This window comes from Salvelinus alpinus, chromosome 2, assembly GCF_045679555.1.
Source record: "Salvelinus alpinus chromosome 2, SLU_Salpinus.1, whole genome shotgun sequence".
NCBI classification, from domain to species: domain Eukaryota; kingdom Metazoa; phylum Chordata; class Actinopteri; order Salmoniformes; family Salmonidae; genus Salvelinus; species Salvelinus alpinus.
Genome location: NC_092087.1, coordinates 13,177,065 through 13,193,339, shown reverse-complemented (window position 1 = coordinate 13,193,339; position 16,275 = coordinate 13,177,065). Strand labels below are relative to the sequence as shown.

At 41.1% G+C, this 16,275-nt stretch overlaps 1 protein-coding gene across 1 annotated transcript; it reads left to right on the top strand.

Moving 5' to 3' along the window:
• The first annotated feature begins 123 nt into the window (after positions 1–123).
• Positions 124–16,064, top strand: asb14a (ankyrin repeat and SOCS box containing 14a). The gene is made up of 12 exons (XM_071348099.1): positions 124–879; positions 2,826–3,536; positions 4,130–4,304; positions 4,538–4,584; positions 4,683–4,814; positions 5,817–5,975; positions 6,207–6,452; positions 8,052–8,223; positions 8,349–8,634; positions 14,456–14,713; positions 15,060–15,213; positions 15,494–16,064. Exons 3-12 carry the CDS (start codon positions 4,171–4,173, stop codon positions 15,664–15,666), a joined length of 1,761 nt encoding a protein of 586 aa, XP_071204200.1. The 5' UTR covers positions 124–879; positions 2,826–3,536; positions 4,130–4,170; the 3' UTR covers positions 15,667–16,064.
• Positions 16,065–16,275: the final 211 nt, after the last annotated feature.

Below are 16,275 nucleotides of genomic sequence, written 5' to 3'. Positions count from 1 at the left end.
TGCATTTTGTTATGATTTTGATATTATGTTGCAGAGATGGGCAACTATGGTGGTCCTCGGAAGTGTATGTTGTTTTTAGTTCCTTTTCCAAGTCACCATGTAATTTAGATCTGGGATACCAGGTGTTGTGTGTGTGCCATTGAAAGAATCAGCTGACATTCTGGTCCCAGAGGACTGAAGTTGCCCATCTTGGTTCCTGATCTGAGGGTCTTCTCTGATTCACTTCTACATGTCCAGGTTGATTATTAGAATGACAACTCAAGTGATTTCTTTTTTTATAAAGTTAATGTCCTCAAGATGTGAGTATGTGTTAGCGCGTGATCGTGCCAGCAGAGCATCAGTGGGGCCGATGTGTTCAGCTCTACCCAAGCTGTCTGTTCTGGCAATTACATCTCCACCTGTTCCATTTGCTGTTTTATTTATAGCTTGTTAGAGGGATTGTAATGGTTTGACATTGGGTGTCTTGATTGGTCTTAGAGTAGATGCATTTCATCTTGAGTCAAGTTTTGCCTCTTTGACATGTCACATGTACCCCTCCGGTAATGAAGAGGACTTATTTCTTGCTGTGGCATCGTCTGGAACTAACAGGCATGGATTTCAGCTGCCAATAAGAGGCAATGTCTTTATTTTTCTCAACCATGATTGGTGTATCTCATTTCCTCATACACTTGCCCAAATTTAGCCACACCTGTTGACATATAATTTACGGTCCTTTTTAACCGATATAAAAGCTGTCCAACAGATTGTGTGATCCTTGTTTTGGTGTGGCGTAGTGCTGTAGCGAATGATTTCGAAGGTGGGAGCATAGATAGCATTGGCCGGAACATTTGTTTTAATGACTTTTAGTCTTGAGCTTGAAGGACCAGACCGTTGAATATGGTAAGAAGGATCTTAAGACATTTTACACAATGATACTAATCCCATCTTCCAGAATGTAATATCCTTTCATCCCCATTATTAATAGGATTACATTTTGATGATTTGATGTGTGTGATGCAATGTCCAATAGTCTAGACATATATTGAGACATGCAGTGTTAACCTGAATGACAAATTAATTGGTGTTGGGGTGGAAGAGGATTTTCTGCAGATTATGAAAGTGACATGTTTGGGGATAATAGAAAGGATATGAAGTGGACAGTTTGAATAGAAAAGATCCCGTGACTCGTCGCCAGCTGCTGCTGAAATTATAATGCAGTGGGAAAATTCTTTCAGTTCGTTTAGTACTTTGTCACAGACAGAAGACATGCTGTCAGATCATTTTTCTGTTGTGAGAATAATCTGTACTTTCCCTAATCCTTTTTATACTGAACAAAAATATAAATGCAACGTGACAATTGCAATGATTTTACAGAGTTACAGTTCATATAAGGAAATCAGTCCATTGAAATGAATGAATTAGGCCCTAGTCAATTGATTTCGCAGGGGTGCAGACATGGATGGGCCTTGGAGGGCATAGGCCCACCCACTGGGGAGGCCCAGCCAATCAGAATGATTCCCCCCCCCCCCCCACAAAAGTCCTTTATTACAGACAGAAGTACTCCTGTTTCATCAGCTGTCGGGGTGGCTGGTCTCAGACGATCCCGCAGGTGAAGAAGCCGGATGTAGAGATCCTGGGCTGGCGTGGTTACACGTGGTCTGCGGTTGTGAGGCCAGTTGGACCTACTGCCAAATCCTCTAAAATGACGTTGGAGGCGGCTTATGGTAGAGAAATTAACATTCAATCCTCTGGCAACAGCTCTGGTGGACATTCCTGCAGTCAGCATGCCAATTGCACGCTCCCTCAAAACTTGAGACATCTGTGGCATTGTGTTGTGTGACAAAACTGCACAAGAGTGGCCTTTTATTGTCCCCAGCACAAGATCCACCTGTGTAATGATAATGCTCTTTAATCAGCGTCTTCATATTTTGAGAAAATAAAGTTTTTTTCTGCATATGGAACATTTCTGGGATTTTTTATTTCAGCTCATGAAACATGGGACCAACAATTTACATGTTGCGTTTACATTTTTGTTCAGTGTACATGGACACATGCAGAAGAATGGCAATCAAAATAAATGTTCTACCAAAGCGCACATGTTATGTTTGCGACATAAAGTTTGTATGTTAAAACTATTCATAAAATGCATATTTTCAGTTTTTTGTTTTTTTATGTCACTCGTGCCCATGCGCAGATCAAATACACAGCTGGAACGCAGATTAAGCTATCTACATGTCCTAATAACAAAAAGATTGCTCAGAAAACCAGGTGATCTAATATGCGTATGCTTACTTCGATTTTTGACCTTACGCAGATTAAGATAAGCAGAGTAAAGTGTTTACATGACTATTGCCGTACTCTGCCTACTGACATAATCAGTTTAATATTGAATTATTAATGTGCATGTAAACGTTATTTCCACCTAGTGGAGGTGGGGGTCAGATACATGGAAACCCTCAACTAAAGTAACATTGAATTACGGAAAAGTACTAAAACTGAATACACTAACTAATTTCAATACTCCGAAGTCTCTATTTTAAATACTAAATTGTCATGTTTTGTGTAAATCATTCGAGAGCTTTAAATCAAATCAATGTTATTTGTCGCATATACAACTGGTGTAGACTTTATTGTGAAATGCTTGGTTACGAGCCCTTCCCAACAATACAGAGTTTTGTAGTAGTAACACACAAGGAATAAAATAAAAGACACAAGAATGGAGCTATATACAGGAAGTACCAGTACCAGTACATCCACTTAGCCTAACTTCCTGTAAGGTTATCAGGTTCAATAAGAGAGATTGTGGTTGTTGCCAAGAGTGATCTCACGGTTCTCTTTTCTCACAGCATTCCTTCAGAGGAGGCAGAGAGGATTACATTGAATCACTTCAGTGGAGGTGTCTGGCGAGTGATGAGAGATGGGTGATAGTGAGTGACAGGAATCCAACAGCCAGAGCCTGTGCAGGGCAGCAATCCATCCTCTCCACAGGCAGAAGTCTGGTGACCTTCAAACAACTGGAGTAGCACAGAGAAACAGTTCATGATAACACTCTTCCTGGATGATGCTGTCGGTGCGTAATGATGGACAGACACTTCATTACACTGGACATTTTCACTTAAGTATGGGTGGTGATCCAATTGTCTTTAAAAAAATAATGCACTGAGAATTCACTTAGAAGGTATTGCATGCATTCTTTCCGCTTTCAAAACTGTAAACTGTTCAATTGTGAATCTTAAAGGAAGAATGTTCATGCAAATAGTCTTTCATGCGTCTCTTTCTTATTTACTTGCTCTAGTCTATGATCTTTATAAAAGCATGAATTCCGTCATAAATGTGAATCTGTTTGTGTCTATCAGGAGCAACATGCAGGAGCAGAAAAAGTGTGTCAGTGAGTGTTGTTCAGTGTGCCAGAGGTACAGAGAAACCCTGGTCGCTGGTCTGTCTCATGATCAGGTATTTATAGCAGGGGAGGTATAAATAGCCCCAGAATGGAGAAAAACGGATCCCCTTTAAACCACGAAGGACGCCATAGCCACATTACAGCCTGATTACAAAAGGTAAAAGAAAACAAACTGCGTCATAGTATAAACCTAGTCTTGGTGTGTTAGATCATATGAAAAGTTAATATAAATGAGTCATGTGGGCCTATACTAAATGTCTACTGTAAGGGGTTTTTCTCTTCAATATGTAAAGAAAAAGTGAAGAATTCTAAAATCCATGAGATTGTTAGCTATAGACCTACAGCCCTTAGTTAGATTAAGATTGAAACACTGTATTACATTTCATTACAAATGCATCCTTAAAATGGAAAATTTGAAACCTGCCATTTACTGCGCCATGGTCCGTTGAACACAAGCATGCTTGACATTTCACAACAAGGGGTTATGACTCACGACCTTCTATGTGTTTGCATGGATGTGTTTATGAATATTTTGACCTGGATACCTGTTATTTTGTTACACATGATGCAACATGCCAAATTAAATGAGCATGTGTAAATTATTGGGCATATCCACCAAACCAACTAACAAAAATATTGTTAGGCATAGTAAACCTGGTTGATTGATTGTGAAGGGATGGGCCTGTCACATGCATGCCATGCTATAGGCCATAGGTCATGCCAGGTGATAGTTTGTCTTGTTGAGTTTAGCTGGAGAGATCCCCGCTAGAGAGACTGCAAGAGGCCTGGACATGCACTTTGACGAACTAGGATATGAAGGGGACGACTATGAGGATGTGGACACTCAATACATGATTGAACAGAGTCTTCTGGAATGTAACAAGCAGATTGAATCGCGGGATTCCAGCCTAGGGGATGAGTGCAGGTACACAGCTTCTTGCTTCACCCTTGTGAACCTTTAGAAGCACACCAGACACAGATACACAGGTCTGCCCAGATAGTAGGATAGTTATACATTTTATGTTGGTCCTGAGATTGTAAACACTTCTCCAGACATTATAAAGATGTTATAAATTATAAAGTCTGTATCTGGAACTCACACCTTCATCATGAGGATGGTGGCACAGCTTTTATGGTGTGACTTTTTTCTTTCCACAGTCAAGATATAACAGATCATGTAAAAATCTTCTCCGCCATCAGAAACGGTGAGTAGTGAGGGCCGGTTCTGCACTATTGGTTATTTACTGTGTCTCCATAACAGTGTCTCCTTGATAATCCTCTCTGCTTCCTGGTTTGTTGCCAGGTGACGAAGCAGCTCTCCGCCAGCTGTCTGTCAGCCAGAGTGCTTTCTCTGAAGTGGACAACAGAGGCTGGATCCCCCTACATGAGGCCGTTAGTCAGAAGAACCAAAATATTCTAGAGGTCACCTTTGCAGGTTTGTATATCTTTGTCTTGTCTAGTACATCCCTACACACAAGGGTCAATTAAATCATGCATTGTTTTGAGAAGATACAAACAATCAAAGGGACATTAAACATCAAAATAAAAGTTTTGTCCGATGTTTTCAAAGCTCGAAAGTACACTGAACCAAAATATAAATGCAATATGCAACAATTTCTAAGCTGTTACTGAGTTACAGTTAATATAAAGAAATCAGTCAATTGAAATAAATTCATAAGGCCTAATCTATGGATTTCATATGACTGGGCAAGGGTGCAGCCATGGGCGGGCCTGGGAGCGAATAAGCCCACCCACTTGTGAGCCACTGGGGCTTTATTGAGACAGAAATACTCCTCACCACCCCCTCATACGATCCCGCAGGTGAAGAAGCCGGATGTAGAGGTCCTGGGCTGACGTGGTTACACGTGGTCAGCAGTTCTGAGGCTGGTTGGACGTACTGCCAAATTCTCTAAAACATTGTTGGAGGCGGATTATGGTAGAGAAATTAACATTCAATTCTCTGGCAACAGCTCTGATGGACATTCCTACAGTCAGCATGCCAATTTGCACCCTCCCTCAAAACTTGAGACATCTGTGGCATTGTGTTGTGTGACAAAACTGCGCATTTTAGAGTGGCCTTTTATTGTCCCCAGCACAAGGTGCACCTGTGTAATGATCATGCTGTTTAAGCAGCTTCTTGATATGCCACACCTGTCAGGTGGATGGATTATGTTGGCAAAGGAGAAATGCTCACAAACAGGGATGTAAACAAATTTGTGCAGAAAATTTAAGAGAAAAGCTTTTTTTGCATATGGAACATTTCTGGGACTTTTATTTCAACTCATTTAATATAGGACCAGCACTTTACATGTTGCATTTATATTTTTGTTCACTATAGTCAACTGTGAACATGAGTTGACGTTTCCTTTCAATTACAAAATAATATTTAAAGTATAATGATAGATCATAAGACTGACTTGATGTACGCCTTCCTCAGCATCGAGTCAAAATGCAGTGCAATGTCGGACCGACCGGGGAAAGACACCTCTGTTCCTGGCGGTGGAGCAAGGTCTGATAGAGAACGCAACCTTTCTGCTACAGAACCATTCCAGTTCTGACTGCCAGGATGACGAAGAGGACTCACCGCTAGTTATAGGTAAACCTGTCTGCATCCTCTGTTATTAATACACTCAAAACATACTGAAGGTTAGTCTCTCGTGACAGACTCTGGCTCACATGATATTTGGTTCTGGGAATAACTGAATGTAGAGCTGACAGAACAATAGACAGTCCAAATGTAAGCCTATGTAGTCCTGACAATGAGAAGAACTCTAGGACATGTAGGATCATTACAGACCTATCCCACTTCTCTCCTTCCATCCAACAGCTATCAGAAATGATCGTCTGGACCTGGGCAAGCTTCTACTGGGGTTCGGTAGCAATGTGAACCTGGAGGGATGTCACAGCAGGACCCCCCTCCACGAGGCTGCCAAGCTGGGACGGGAGGACTTTGTGGAGCTGCTTCTCAGGTCTGGGGCCAACCCAGACGCCAGGTCCGACTATGGGCTCACGCCCCTGGCCCTTGCTGCTCAGTGTGGGCATGTGAAGGTAGTCCAAGCCCTCGTCCAGAAAGGTACAGTAGCCTATGTCAGTGGTTCCCAAACTGTGGGGTGCGCCCGGGTCCCCTCCCCCCAAAATTATATAATTATATGTATATACAGTACCAGTCAAAAGTTTGGGCACACCTACTCATTCAAGGGTTTTTCTTTATTTTTACTATTTGACTGGTACTGTATATGTATATAATTTCGAAATTGGGTAGTGCATCATCAATTCCTCTTGTCATGTTAGTCATTGCATAACTTAGAGAGATATTTATAACTTGTCAGAAATGTCCAGATCAACTAGCCCATGTCAGCTAACGTTTTTTTTATTTAGGTTTTTTAGCCCATAGATATTGTTGTAATTTGTTTGTCACTCAAATATCACGAATACACATTTGACATGGCAAAATGTATAGAATTGCAAGAAAATTTGCTCTAAAACGGCAACATTTTCTTTGCACTCCATGACAAAATGTGTAGAATTGCAGGAAATAAGCTGTACATCTGCAAAATTCTCTCCACCAACAAGAGGGGAGTGAACAGTTTGTGTCATGAGCAGTGCTTCTGCCCATAGAAATAGACAATGTTCCCCAAGTGAAAAAGTTTGGGAATCCTTGGCTCAATTACCTTATTTTACTTGTACTGTATTAATGTCCCTGTGTCACAAGGTGGAAAAGTGACAGGTCCTATGTCTGGGTTGAGCAGGCAGAGTAAGAAGAGGCAGACAACAAAAGGGACGTTTATTTTCTTAAAGTGGCAATCTGCAGTGGATATAATAACAAAGCCTATCCCCACCCGTTTTAGTAAAAAGCTGAGGTAGGAGCTGCTGAAACTATATCAAAGTGATATCATTTTAACCATGTTTTGAGATGAGGCTATACAGTGTTTGTTAACATTTACTTTGTTTACAAATATTGGAGTAAATAAAGCAAGCTTATATTTTGATTCTGATGTGGTACAATTGTTGAACTAAGCTCAGGAGGCATTTATAAATTGTGTTCTTCAAGAATTAATGGGTACATATCAGATGTAGCAACTGCAGATTGCCCCTTTAAGGCATGTTTTTCCATTATTCTGTGTCAAACACAATCCAGTTTCTCATTTCTGTTCAATTACTTTTTCCCCATAAATATAATTTTCACTTACTTTTTACTCTTAAAACCAGTCTAGTTAAAATCACGCAAAACATACCAACAAACCAAAGAACTCAAACGGGCCACATGAAGTGGCACAGGAAAGGGTGCAGCCCAGCAGGCAGGCATCCATACTACTTCTTCTCATATTAAACGTTCAGCTCAAACCCCATTGACCATTTCATCAACGAAATCATCATAGTCTGCATAGGATCCATCACGCCTCTGCACTGCATCACCCCCTGTGGGAAGCCGCCGGGAAACACAAAACAGGAGGTTGAAATCACATGATCTGTCAATTAACCAATAAAAATGCTTCATTTAGTTGGCATGCAGATAGGTCATACCTGTTACACAAGCACATGCTGTATCTTATGACTTGGGCCCATATACGGGTGTATAATTGGCATCAACTAGTTCTTGTATGTCATGGACTTTGTTTTTGTTTCTCTGTACAAGCAATACAGATTTGTTGTTGTTTGCTGTTTGTATCAGGGGCCAATGTGGAGTCTATGGCCCAGGATTATGCCACAATCCTATTTGAGGCATCTGCCTCTGGCAACCCTGAGATTATCTCTCTGCTGTTGGAGTATGGAGCTGATGCCAATGTCCCCAAACACACCGGACACCTCCCCATCCACAGAGTCTCCCACAGGGGCCATTTACAGTAGGTGGCACCGGTACTGCACCCTTATCCTCGTCACAGATCTGAGTTTAGTGCTTAGAAATCACAATCATATTTCAGAGCTCAGTTGGCCTTTCTATCTCTCACTCTCTCACTCAATCATTTAGAGCTCTGAAGATCCTGATCCCTGTGACGACCTGTGACGCAGTGTATGAGAGTGGAATGAGCCCCTTACACTCTGCAGCTGCTGGTGGTCACACACAGTGTCTAAAGGCCCTGCTGAAGGCAGGCTATGACCCCAACTACATGTTGCACCCGTGGGTCCGACGTAACTACGACGACCAGCGGAAGTCTGCCCTGTACTTTGCGGTGTCCAACGATGATGTCCCCTCGGTCAAGCTGCTGCTGGAGGCTGGGGCCATGCCCAACCAGGACCCTGTCAAGTGCCTACAGGTCAGGCCTCATATTCACAAACAGTCTCAGAGTAGGAATGCTGATCTAGGATTTTAGATCATAATGGATAAGATTATATGGAGAGGGGAAACCTGATCCTAGATCAGCACTCCTACTCGGAGACACTTTTTGTAAACGGGCCCTCGTGGCTTTTTGTCAAATACCCTGATGACATCAACACGCAGAAACTCGTTTTTCTCTATCAAAAACTCTTAAGTACTAAACTGATAACACTTGTAATCCCCCCTGTCTTATATTCAGAACCTTTGATTGTGCATTCATTGGGGTTTCACACATCTTTCACCCCGCAGTCATTCATGCAAAATCTAAGTTTTCTTTGAAATACCATGAGAATTTTTAGTTTAGTACCCAATACATCAGATAATGATAAGCTCACCATTTAGTCATTTTAACTACCATTTAATCCAATAGCAAAAAATACAAGATACAAATGTCAAAACTGTTCTTTTTGACGTGCTGAATAGAAACAATAGTAGATGGTAAATATAATTTTCCATACATTATTTAACAAAAACTTGACATGCAATCAAAAAAAAGTATAATTTCTGTCGAATGGCAGGTTGTGAGCAAGTTGAGAAATATGTCAGTCTTACAGTTTCATTATCCGTATACAGTACATACTCAGGACCAATCACATTATCCGTATACAGTACATACTCAGGACCAATCACATTATCCGTATACAGTACATACTCAGGACCAATCACATTATCCGTATACAGTACATACTCAGGACCAATCACATTATCCGTATACAGTACATACTCAGGACCAATCACATTATCCGTATACAGTACATACTCAGGACCAATCACATTATCCGTATACAGTACATACTCAGGACCAATCACATTATCCGTATACAATACAAATCAAATCAAATCAAATTTTATTTGTCACATACACATGGTTAGCAGATGTTAATGTGAGTGTAGCGAAATGCTTGTGCTTCTAGTTCCGACAATGCAGTAATAACCAACAAGTAATCTAACCTAACAATTCCACAACTACTACCTTATACACACAAGTGTAAAGGGATTACTCAGGACCAATCACATTATCCGTATACAGTACATACTCAGGACCAATCATCAGAAATAGGGGTATTGTGAAGCAGTTGGCTCCTGTAAAAATGTAACACGTGTTGTATGCCATTTCTGCCCCATGCGACATTATACAAGATCACCTTTTCTACATGACTTTGTCGACTGATACAGTATCACCTGTCAATGTAATTCACATAATGAGTGGAATATATTGTTATATATACAACCCAGGTATTTCAGCAGTGCATTGTACACTACACTATAATTACAAATGGTAGTACATAGTGACTCTTCCCACTTTGTCCTATTAAAGCACACTGGCTGATGGAGAAGGATGATGTAGTATTTACAGCCACATCCATATACAGTGCCTTCGGAAAGTACTCAGACCCCTTGACCTTTTCCACATTTTGTTACGTTACAGACTTATTCTTACGGTACACTGTCCTTCTCTCAGCACATATCAAATCTGCAGGCTAAAGTTAAATCTAGACTTGGTTTCCTCATAATCACTCCTCTTTCACCCCAGCTGCCAAACTAACCCTGATTCAGATGACCATCCTGCCCATGCTAGATTACGGAGACGTAATTTATAGATTGGCAGGTAAGGGTGCTCTCGAGCGGCTAGATGTTCTTTACCATTCGGCCATCAGATTTGCCACCAATGCTCCTTATAGGACACATCACTGCATTCTATACTCCTCTGTAAACTGGTCATCTCTGTATACCCGTCGCAAGACCCACTGGTTGATGCTTATATATAAAACCCTCTTAGGCCTCACTTCCCCCTATCTGAGATACCTACTGCAGCCCTCATCCTCCACAACACCTGTTCTGCCAGTCACATTCTGTTAAAAGTCCCCAAAGCAGCACACATCCCTGGGTTGCTCGTCTTTTCAGGTCGCTGCAGCTAGCGACTGGAACAAGCTGCAACAAACACTCAAACTGGACAGTTTTATCTCCATCTCTTCATTCAAAGACTCAATCATGGACACTCTTACTGACAGTTGTGGCTGCTTTGCGTGATGTATTGCTGTCTCTTCCTTCTTGCCCTTTGTGCTGTTGCCTGTGCCCAATAATGTTTGTACCATGTTTTGTGCTGCTGCCATCTTATACTGCTACCATGTTGTGTTGCTACCATGTTGTCATGTTGTGTTGCTGCCATGCTGTGTTGTCACGTGTTGCTGCCATGCTATGTTGTCTTAGGTCTCTCTTTATGTAGTGTTGTGTTGTCTCTCTTGTCATGATGTGTGTTTTGTCCTATATATTTTTATTATAATTTTTTTATCCCAGCCCCCGTCCCCGCAGGAGGCCTTTTGCCATTTGGTAGGCCGTCATTGTAAGTAAGAATTTGTTCTTAACTGACTTGCCTAGTTAAATAACGGTGAAATATATATTTGTATTAGTATTATTATTATTTTTCCTCCCCAATTTCGATCTTGTCTCATCGCTGCAACTACCCAACAGGCTCGGGAGGCGAAGGTCGAGTCATGCGTCCTCCGAAACATGACACGCCTATCCGCGCTTCTTAACACCCACCCGCACCAATGTGTCGGAGGAAACACTGTTCAACTGACGACCAAAGTCAGCCGCTCTATGGGACTCCCGATCACAGCTGGTTGTGATACAGCCCGGGATCGAACCCGGTTACTACATGATTCCATATATGTTATTTCATAGTTTTGATGTCTTCACTATTATTCTACAATGTAGAAAATAGTAAAAATAAAGAAAAAACACTGAATGAGTAGGTGTGTCCAAACTTTTGACTGGTACTGTAAATATTTAGACCCTTTGCTATGAGATTTGAAATTGAGCTCAGGTGCATCCTGTTTCCATTGATCATCCTTGATATGTTTCTACAACTTGATGGAGGTGGAGTCCACCTGTGGTAAATTCAATTAATTGTACATGATTTGAAAAGGCACAAAACTGTCGATATAAGGTCCCACAGTTGACAGTGCATGTCAGAGCAAACACCAAGCCATGAGGTAGAAGGAATTGTCCAGAGAGCTCTGAGACAGGATTGTGTCGAGGCACAGATCTGGGGAAGGGTACCAAAACATTTCCGCAGCTTTAAAAGTCCCCAAGAACACAATGGCCTCCATCATTCTTAAGTGGAAGAAGTTTGGAACCATCAAGACCCTTGCTAGAGCTGGCCACCCGGCCAAACTGAGCAATCGGGGGAAAAGGGTCTTGGTCAGATATGTGACCAAGAACCCAATGGTCACTCTGACAGAGCTCTAAAGTTCCTCTGTGGAGATGGGAGAAGTTCCAGAAGGACAACCATCTCTGCAGCACTTCACCAATTAGGCCTTTATGGTAGCGTGGCCAGATGGAAGCCACTCCTCAGTAAAAGACACATGACAGATAAGTTTGCCAAAAGGTACCTAAAGTCTCTCAGACCATGGGAGACAAGATTATCTGGTCTGATGAAACAAAGATTGAACTCTTTGGCCTAAATGCCTAGCGTCACATCTGGAGGAAACCTGGCACCATCACTACGGTGAAGCATGGTGGTGGCAGCATAATGCTATGGGACGTTTTTCAGCGGCAGGGACTGGGGAATAGTCAGGATCGAGGCAAAGATGAACGGAGCAAAGTACAGTACAGTTGATGAAAACCTGCTCCAGAGCGCTCAGGACCTCAGACTGGGGTGAAGGTTCACCTTCCAACAGGACAACGAGCCTAAGCATACAGCCAAGAAACGCAGGAGTGGCTTCGGGACAAGTCTCTGAATGTCCTTGAGTGGTCCAGCCAGAGCCCAGACTTAAACCCAATCGAACATCTCTGGAGAGACCTGAAAAGAGCTGTGCCGTAACGCTCCCCATCCAACCTGACAGAGCTTGAGAGGATCTGCAGAGAAGAATGGGAGAAACTCCCCAAATACAGGTGTACCAAGCTTGTAGTACTGAGTAAAGGGTCTGAATACTTAGTGTATGTAAATATGATATTTCAGGTTTTTTTAATATAAATTTGCTAAAATGTATAAAAAAAACTTTTTTTTTTTTACTTTGTCATTATGGGGTGTGTAGATTGATGAGGGGGGAAAACAATTTAATCAATTTTAGAACAAGGCTGTTACCTAACAAAATGTGGAAAAAGTCAAGGGGTCTGAATATTTTCCGAAGCCTTCATTTCTCAGAACAAGAATAGACTGACGAGTTTCAGAAGAAAGTTATTTGTTTCTGGCCATTTTGAGCCTGTAATCAAACACACAAATGCTGACGCTCCAGATACTCAACTAGTCTAAAGAAGGACAGTTTTATTGCTTCTTTAATCAGAACAACAGTTTTCAGCTGTGCTAACATAATTGCAAAATGGTTTTCTAATGATCAATTAGCCTTTTAAAATTATAAACTTGGATTAGTGTTAAAGGAATTTTATTCCTATGTTTATCAACCAATTCAATTAAAACACTCTGTCCATACATAAGAATTTGTAAGATACTTATCAGATCAAATGGACAGAAACCAGTCTCAAAATCAATCAATCAATAACGTTTATTCTCGAGAGTACTGATCATAATACATTTTACATCAGGTTATATAATAAAGATGATGTCATAGGTTTTAATGTCCATCCTCCTCTCGGATACAATGGCAGTATAGTTAGAGTTCTCATTACTGTCTGCCACCTGTTAAACTATCTGCAACCAACCCAAGGTCTTTCCCCTCCCTGGGTAGAGACATCATTCTAGCCTGTCTGAAGATAAACCCATTCTTTCTAACAAGGAACACATAACATTCAACATTATGATTATAATAAGATTCATTCTTACAGTAATATAGTAGTATTCTGTTTAGTTATAATTCTAAGTCAAATGTATACATATTTTAGTCATTAAACACAAAAATCCCGTAACAATTAGCTAACACAATGTGCCATTGGAACACAGGAGTGATGGTTGCTGATAATGGGCCTCTGTACGCCTATGTAGATATTCCATTAAATATCTGCCGTTTCCAGCTACAATAGTCATTTACAACATTAACAATGTCTACACTGTATTTATGATAAATTTAATGTTATTTTAATGGACCATTTTTTTTGCTTTTCATTCAAAAACAAGGACATTTCTAAGTGACCGCAAACTTTTGAATGGTAGTGTACGTTTACTAGGCACTACATCATTTTGGTTCAGTAGTTATCAGTTTTGAGCAGTTTGATTAAGTGATAATTAATTGTATTGTTAACAAATGACAAGTCTAATAAAAAGCATGAGCAGGTGCACAACCAGAGAAAAGTATTTAGTGTAGAGGTGCTGACTAACGGTGAAGCTATGAAAACAAAGAGAGTCGCACACTTCATATATATAACTTCCCAGTCATTTATTGGGTAAAAAAAAAACACCAATGTTTCGACATCACTGTGCCTTCTTCAGGGTAATGTTATGAATGTGTGAACAAATTACAAGAAAATCATATCAAAAGTCAAATTAATATTGCATTTTGAAAAGCAGATACATTGATTGAATATGTACCCAAATTGAAAGAGTGATTTGGTGCAGTGAACACGTGCCTTTGTGAATGTGTTTGTTGTACGCAGTCAATTGAAAATGCTCTTAGTGTTTTCAAACATGAACCATTATGATGATCTGTTTTGATTGTTGTGCATATAATTGTGAAAATGTACCACATACTTGTGAAAGTTGCACACAAAACAAACTGTAATAAAGTAGTGGATACACCTAGGTTTGAAAGAAAGGTGCACTTATCAACACACAGCAACACACTCTTTTTTCCCTCCTGCAGGTGGCTCTGAGGTCGGGTAACCTGGAGATGATCTACGTCCTGCTGAGGTTCGGAGCCAACGTCAACTACTTCTCCCGCATCAATACCACCCACTTCCCCTCCGCGCTGCAGTACGCCTTGAAGGACGAGGTTGTCCTGCGCTTGCTTTGTAACTATGGCTACGATGTCCAGCGCTGCTTCGAGTGCAACTACGGTGAAGCGTCCCATGTTCCTGATGACTATGAGGGCTGGACAAATACTGTCATCAACGACTCCATGGTAAGGGGGATATTGGTAGGGCGAATAGGTCCAGGGGTTTCTCTCTGGTCAGGTTATGTGGCTAAGTATTATTCTTTAGTTCCTTAAAGCTAGAATATAAAGTTGCAACATACATTTTTGGACATGAATGATATGTACCCATTGATTTTTGAAGAATAAACGTATAAATGTCTCATGAGTTCAGGTACCCCATCCGAACCCAAAATACACTTTATCATTTGAATTCAGGATTCTAGCTTTAAAACGTTAGGCTCCTAGTATGCTTATAACAAGTTAGAACACATTAAGTAATAACTGCAGGCTTTTAGTAAAGTGTTACCTAAAACTGTTATGTGCTTCCTTGCAGTTTTGCGAGGTTATCTCAGTGTACTGGTTGAAAGAACACTCGGGACATGTGGTGCGTATCATGCTGGATTACGTCGATCACGTGAACTTCTGCTCGAAACTAAAGGCTGTCCTGATGGAACAAAAGCAGTGGCCTGATATCTGCAAAATTCAAGGTTGGTGGATTAACAAAACTAGGTGGACAAAACACATATATGTGTGTTGTTAACCATTCAATGGGAAAACAGTTATGTTTTCATAGAAGGCATAGATTGTCCATGACTATGATTATGTTGAGGGCCTGGAGTTTTTCCTGAGCATGCGACCTGAGCATGGTAAAAATCTGGCCCCTAATTATTGGCTATAATTACTGGAACCTAAATATGTCACTCAGATAGTTGATGAACTAGGCCTGACTGTGTCTATCATCATCATAATCATCATCCCTCCCCACAGAGAACGCTCGCTGTCTTCAGCATCTCTGTCGTCTGAAGATCCGTAGCTGTCTGGGCCGACTGCGTCTCAGGGCCCCAGTGTTCAGGCATTTCCTGCCTCTACCCAAACGGCTCAAAGATTACATCCTGTACCGGGAATATGATCTCTTCAGCCAGAAGATCCTAGTGGGCTGACAGGAAGAAGTACATGGAGTATGAGCGAAGAAGATAGGCCTACATTAACAATTAGTCAGTGACTCAGCAATGCTATTAGTTAGAGTTTTTTACTCTCAGGGGTGCCGTCTCTTAGGGCCAAGGTGCCCGACGTCAAAATCTTTTAGTATTTTTGGAGGGTCATCGAGGCACATCGAGGCTGATTTGTTCATTGTGCCTATAACCCCCTAGCTCTACTGTAATTCAAACCTAGCTATTAGTCTGTCAGGCAGACGAGCTGAGCTCACTCACATCAGGTTAAAATAGTTTACTGTTATCATCAAGTGGAATTTGCTGCTTTTCACCTAAAAATGAGGGTGGGGCAGGGGGGATTGAAGAGTTTTAGTGTGTTTCAACATAAAATAAAACCTTTCTCTTTTTTTTGTCAAGTTTCATTGTCTTAAAATGTATCAGAGCTACATGTACAATATAAAACATTAAGAACACCTGCTCTTTCCATGCCATAGACTGACCAGGTGAAAGCTGATCCCTTGATGTCACTTGTTAAATCCACTTCAATCAGTGTAGATGAAGGCGAGGAGACAGGTTAAATAATGATTTTTAAGCTTTGAGACAATTGAGATATGTATT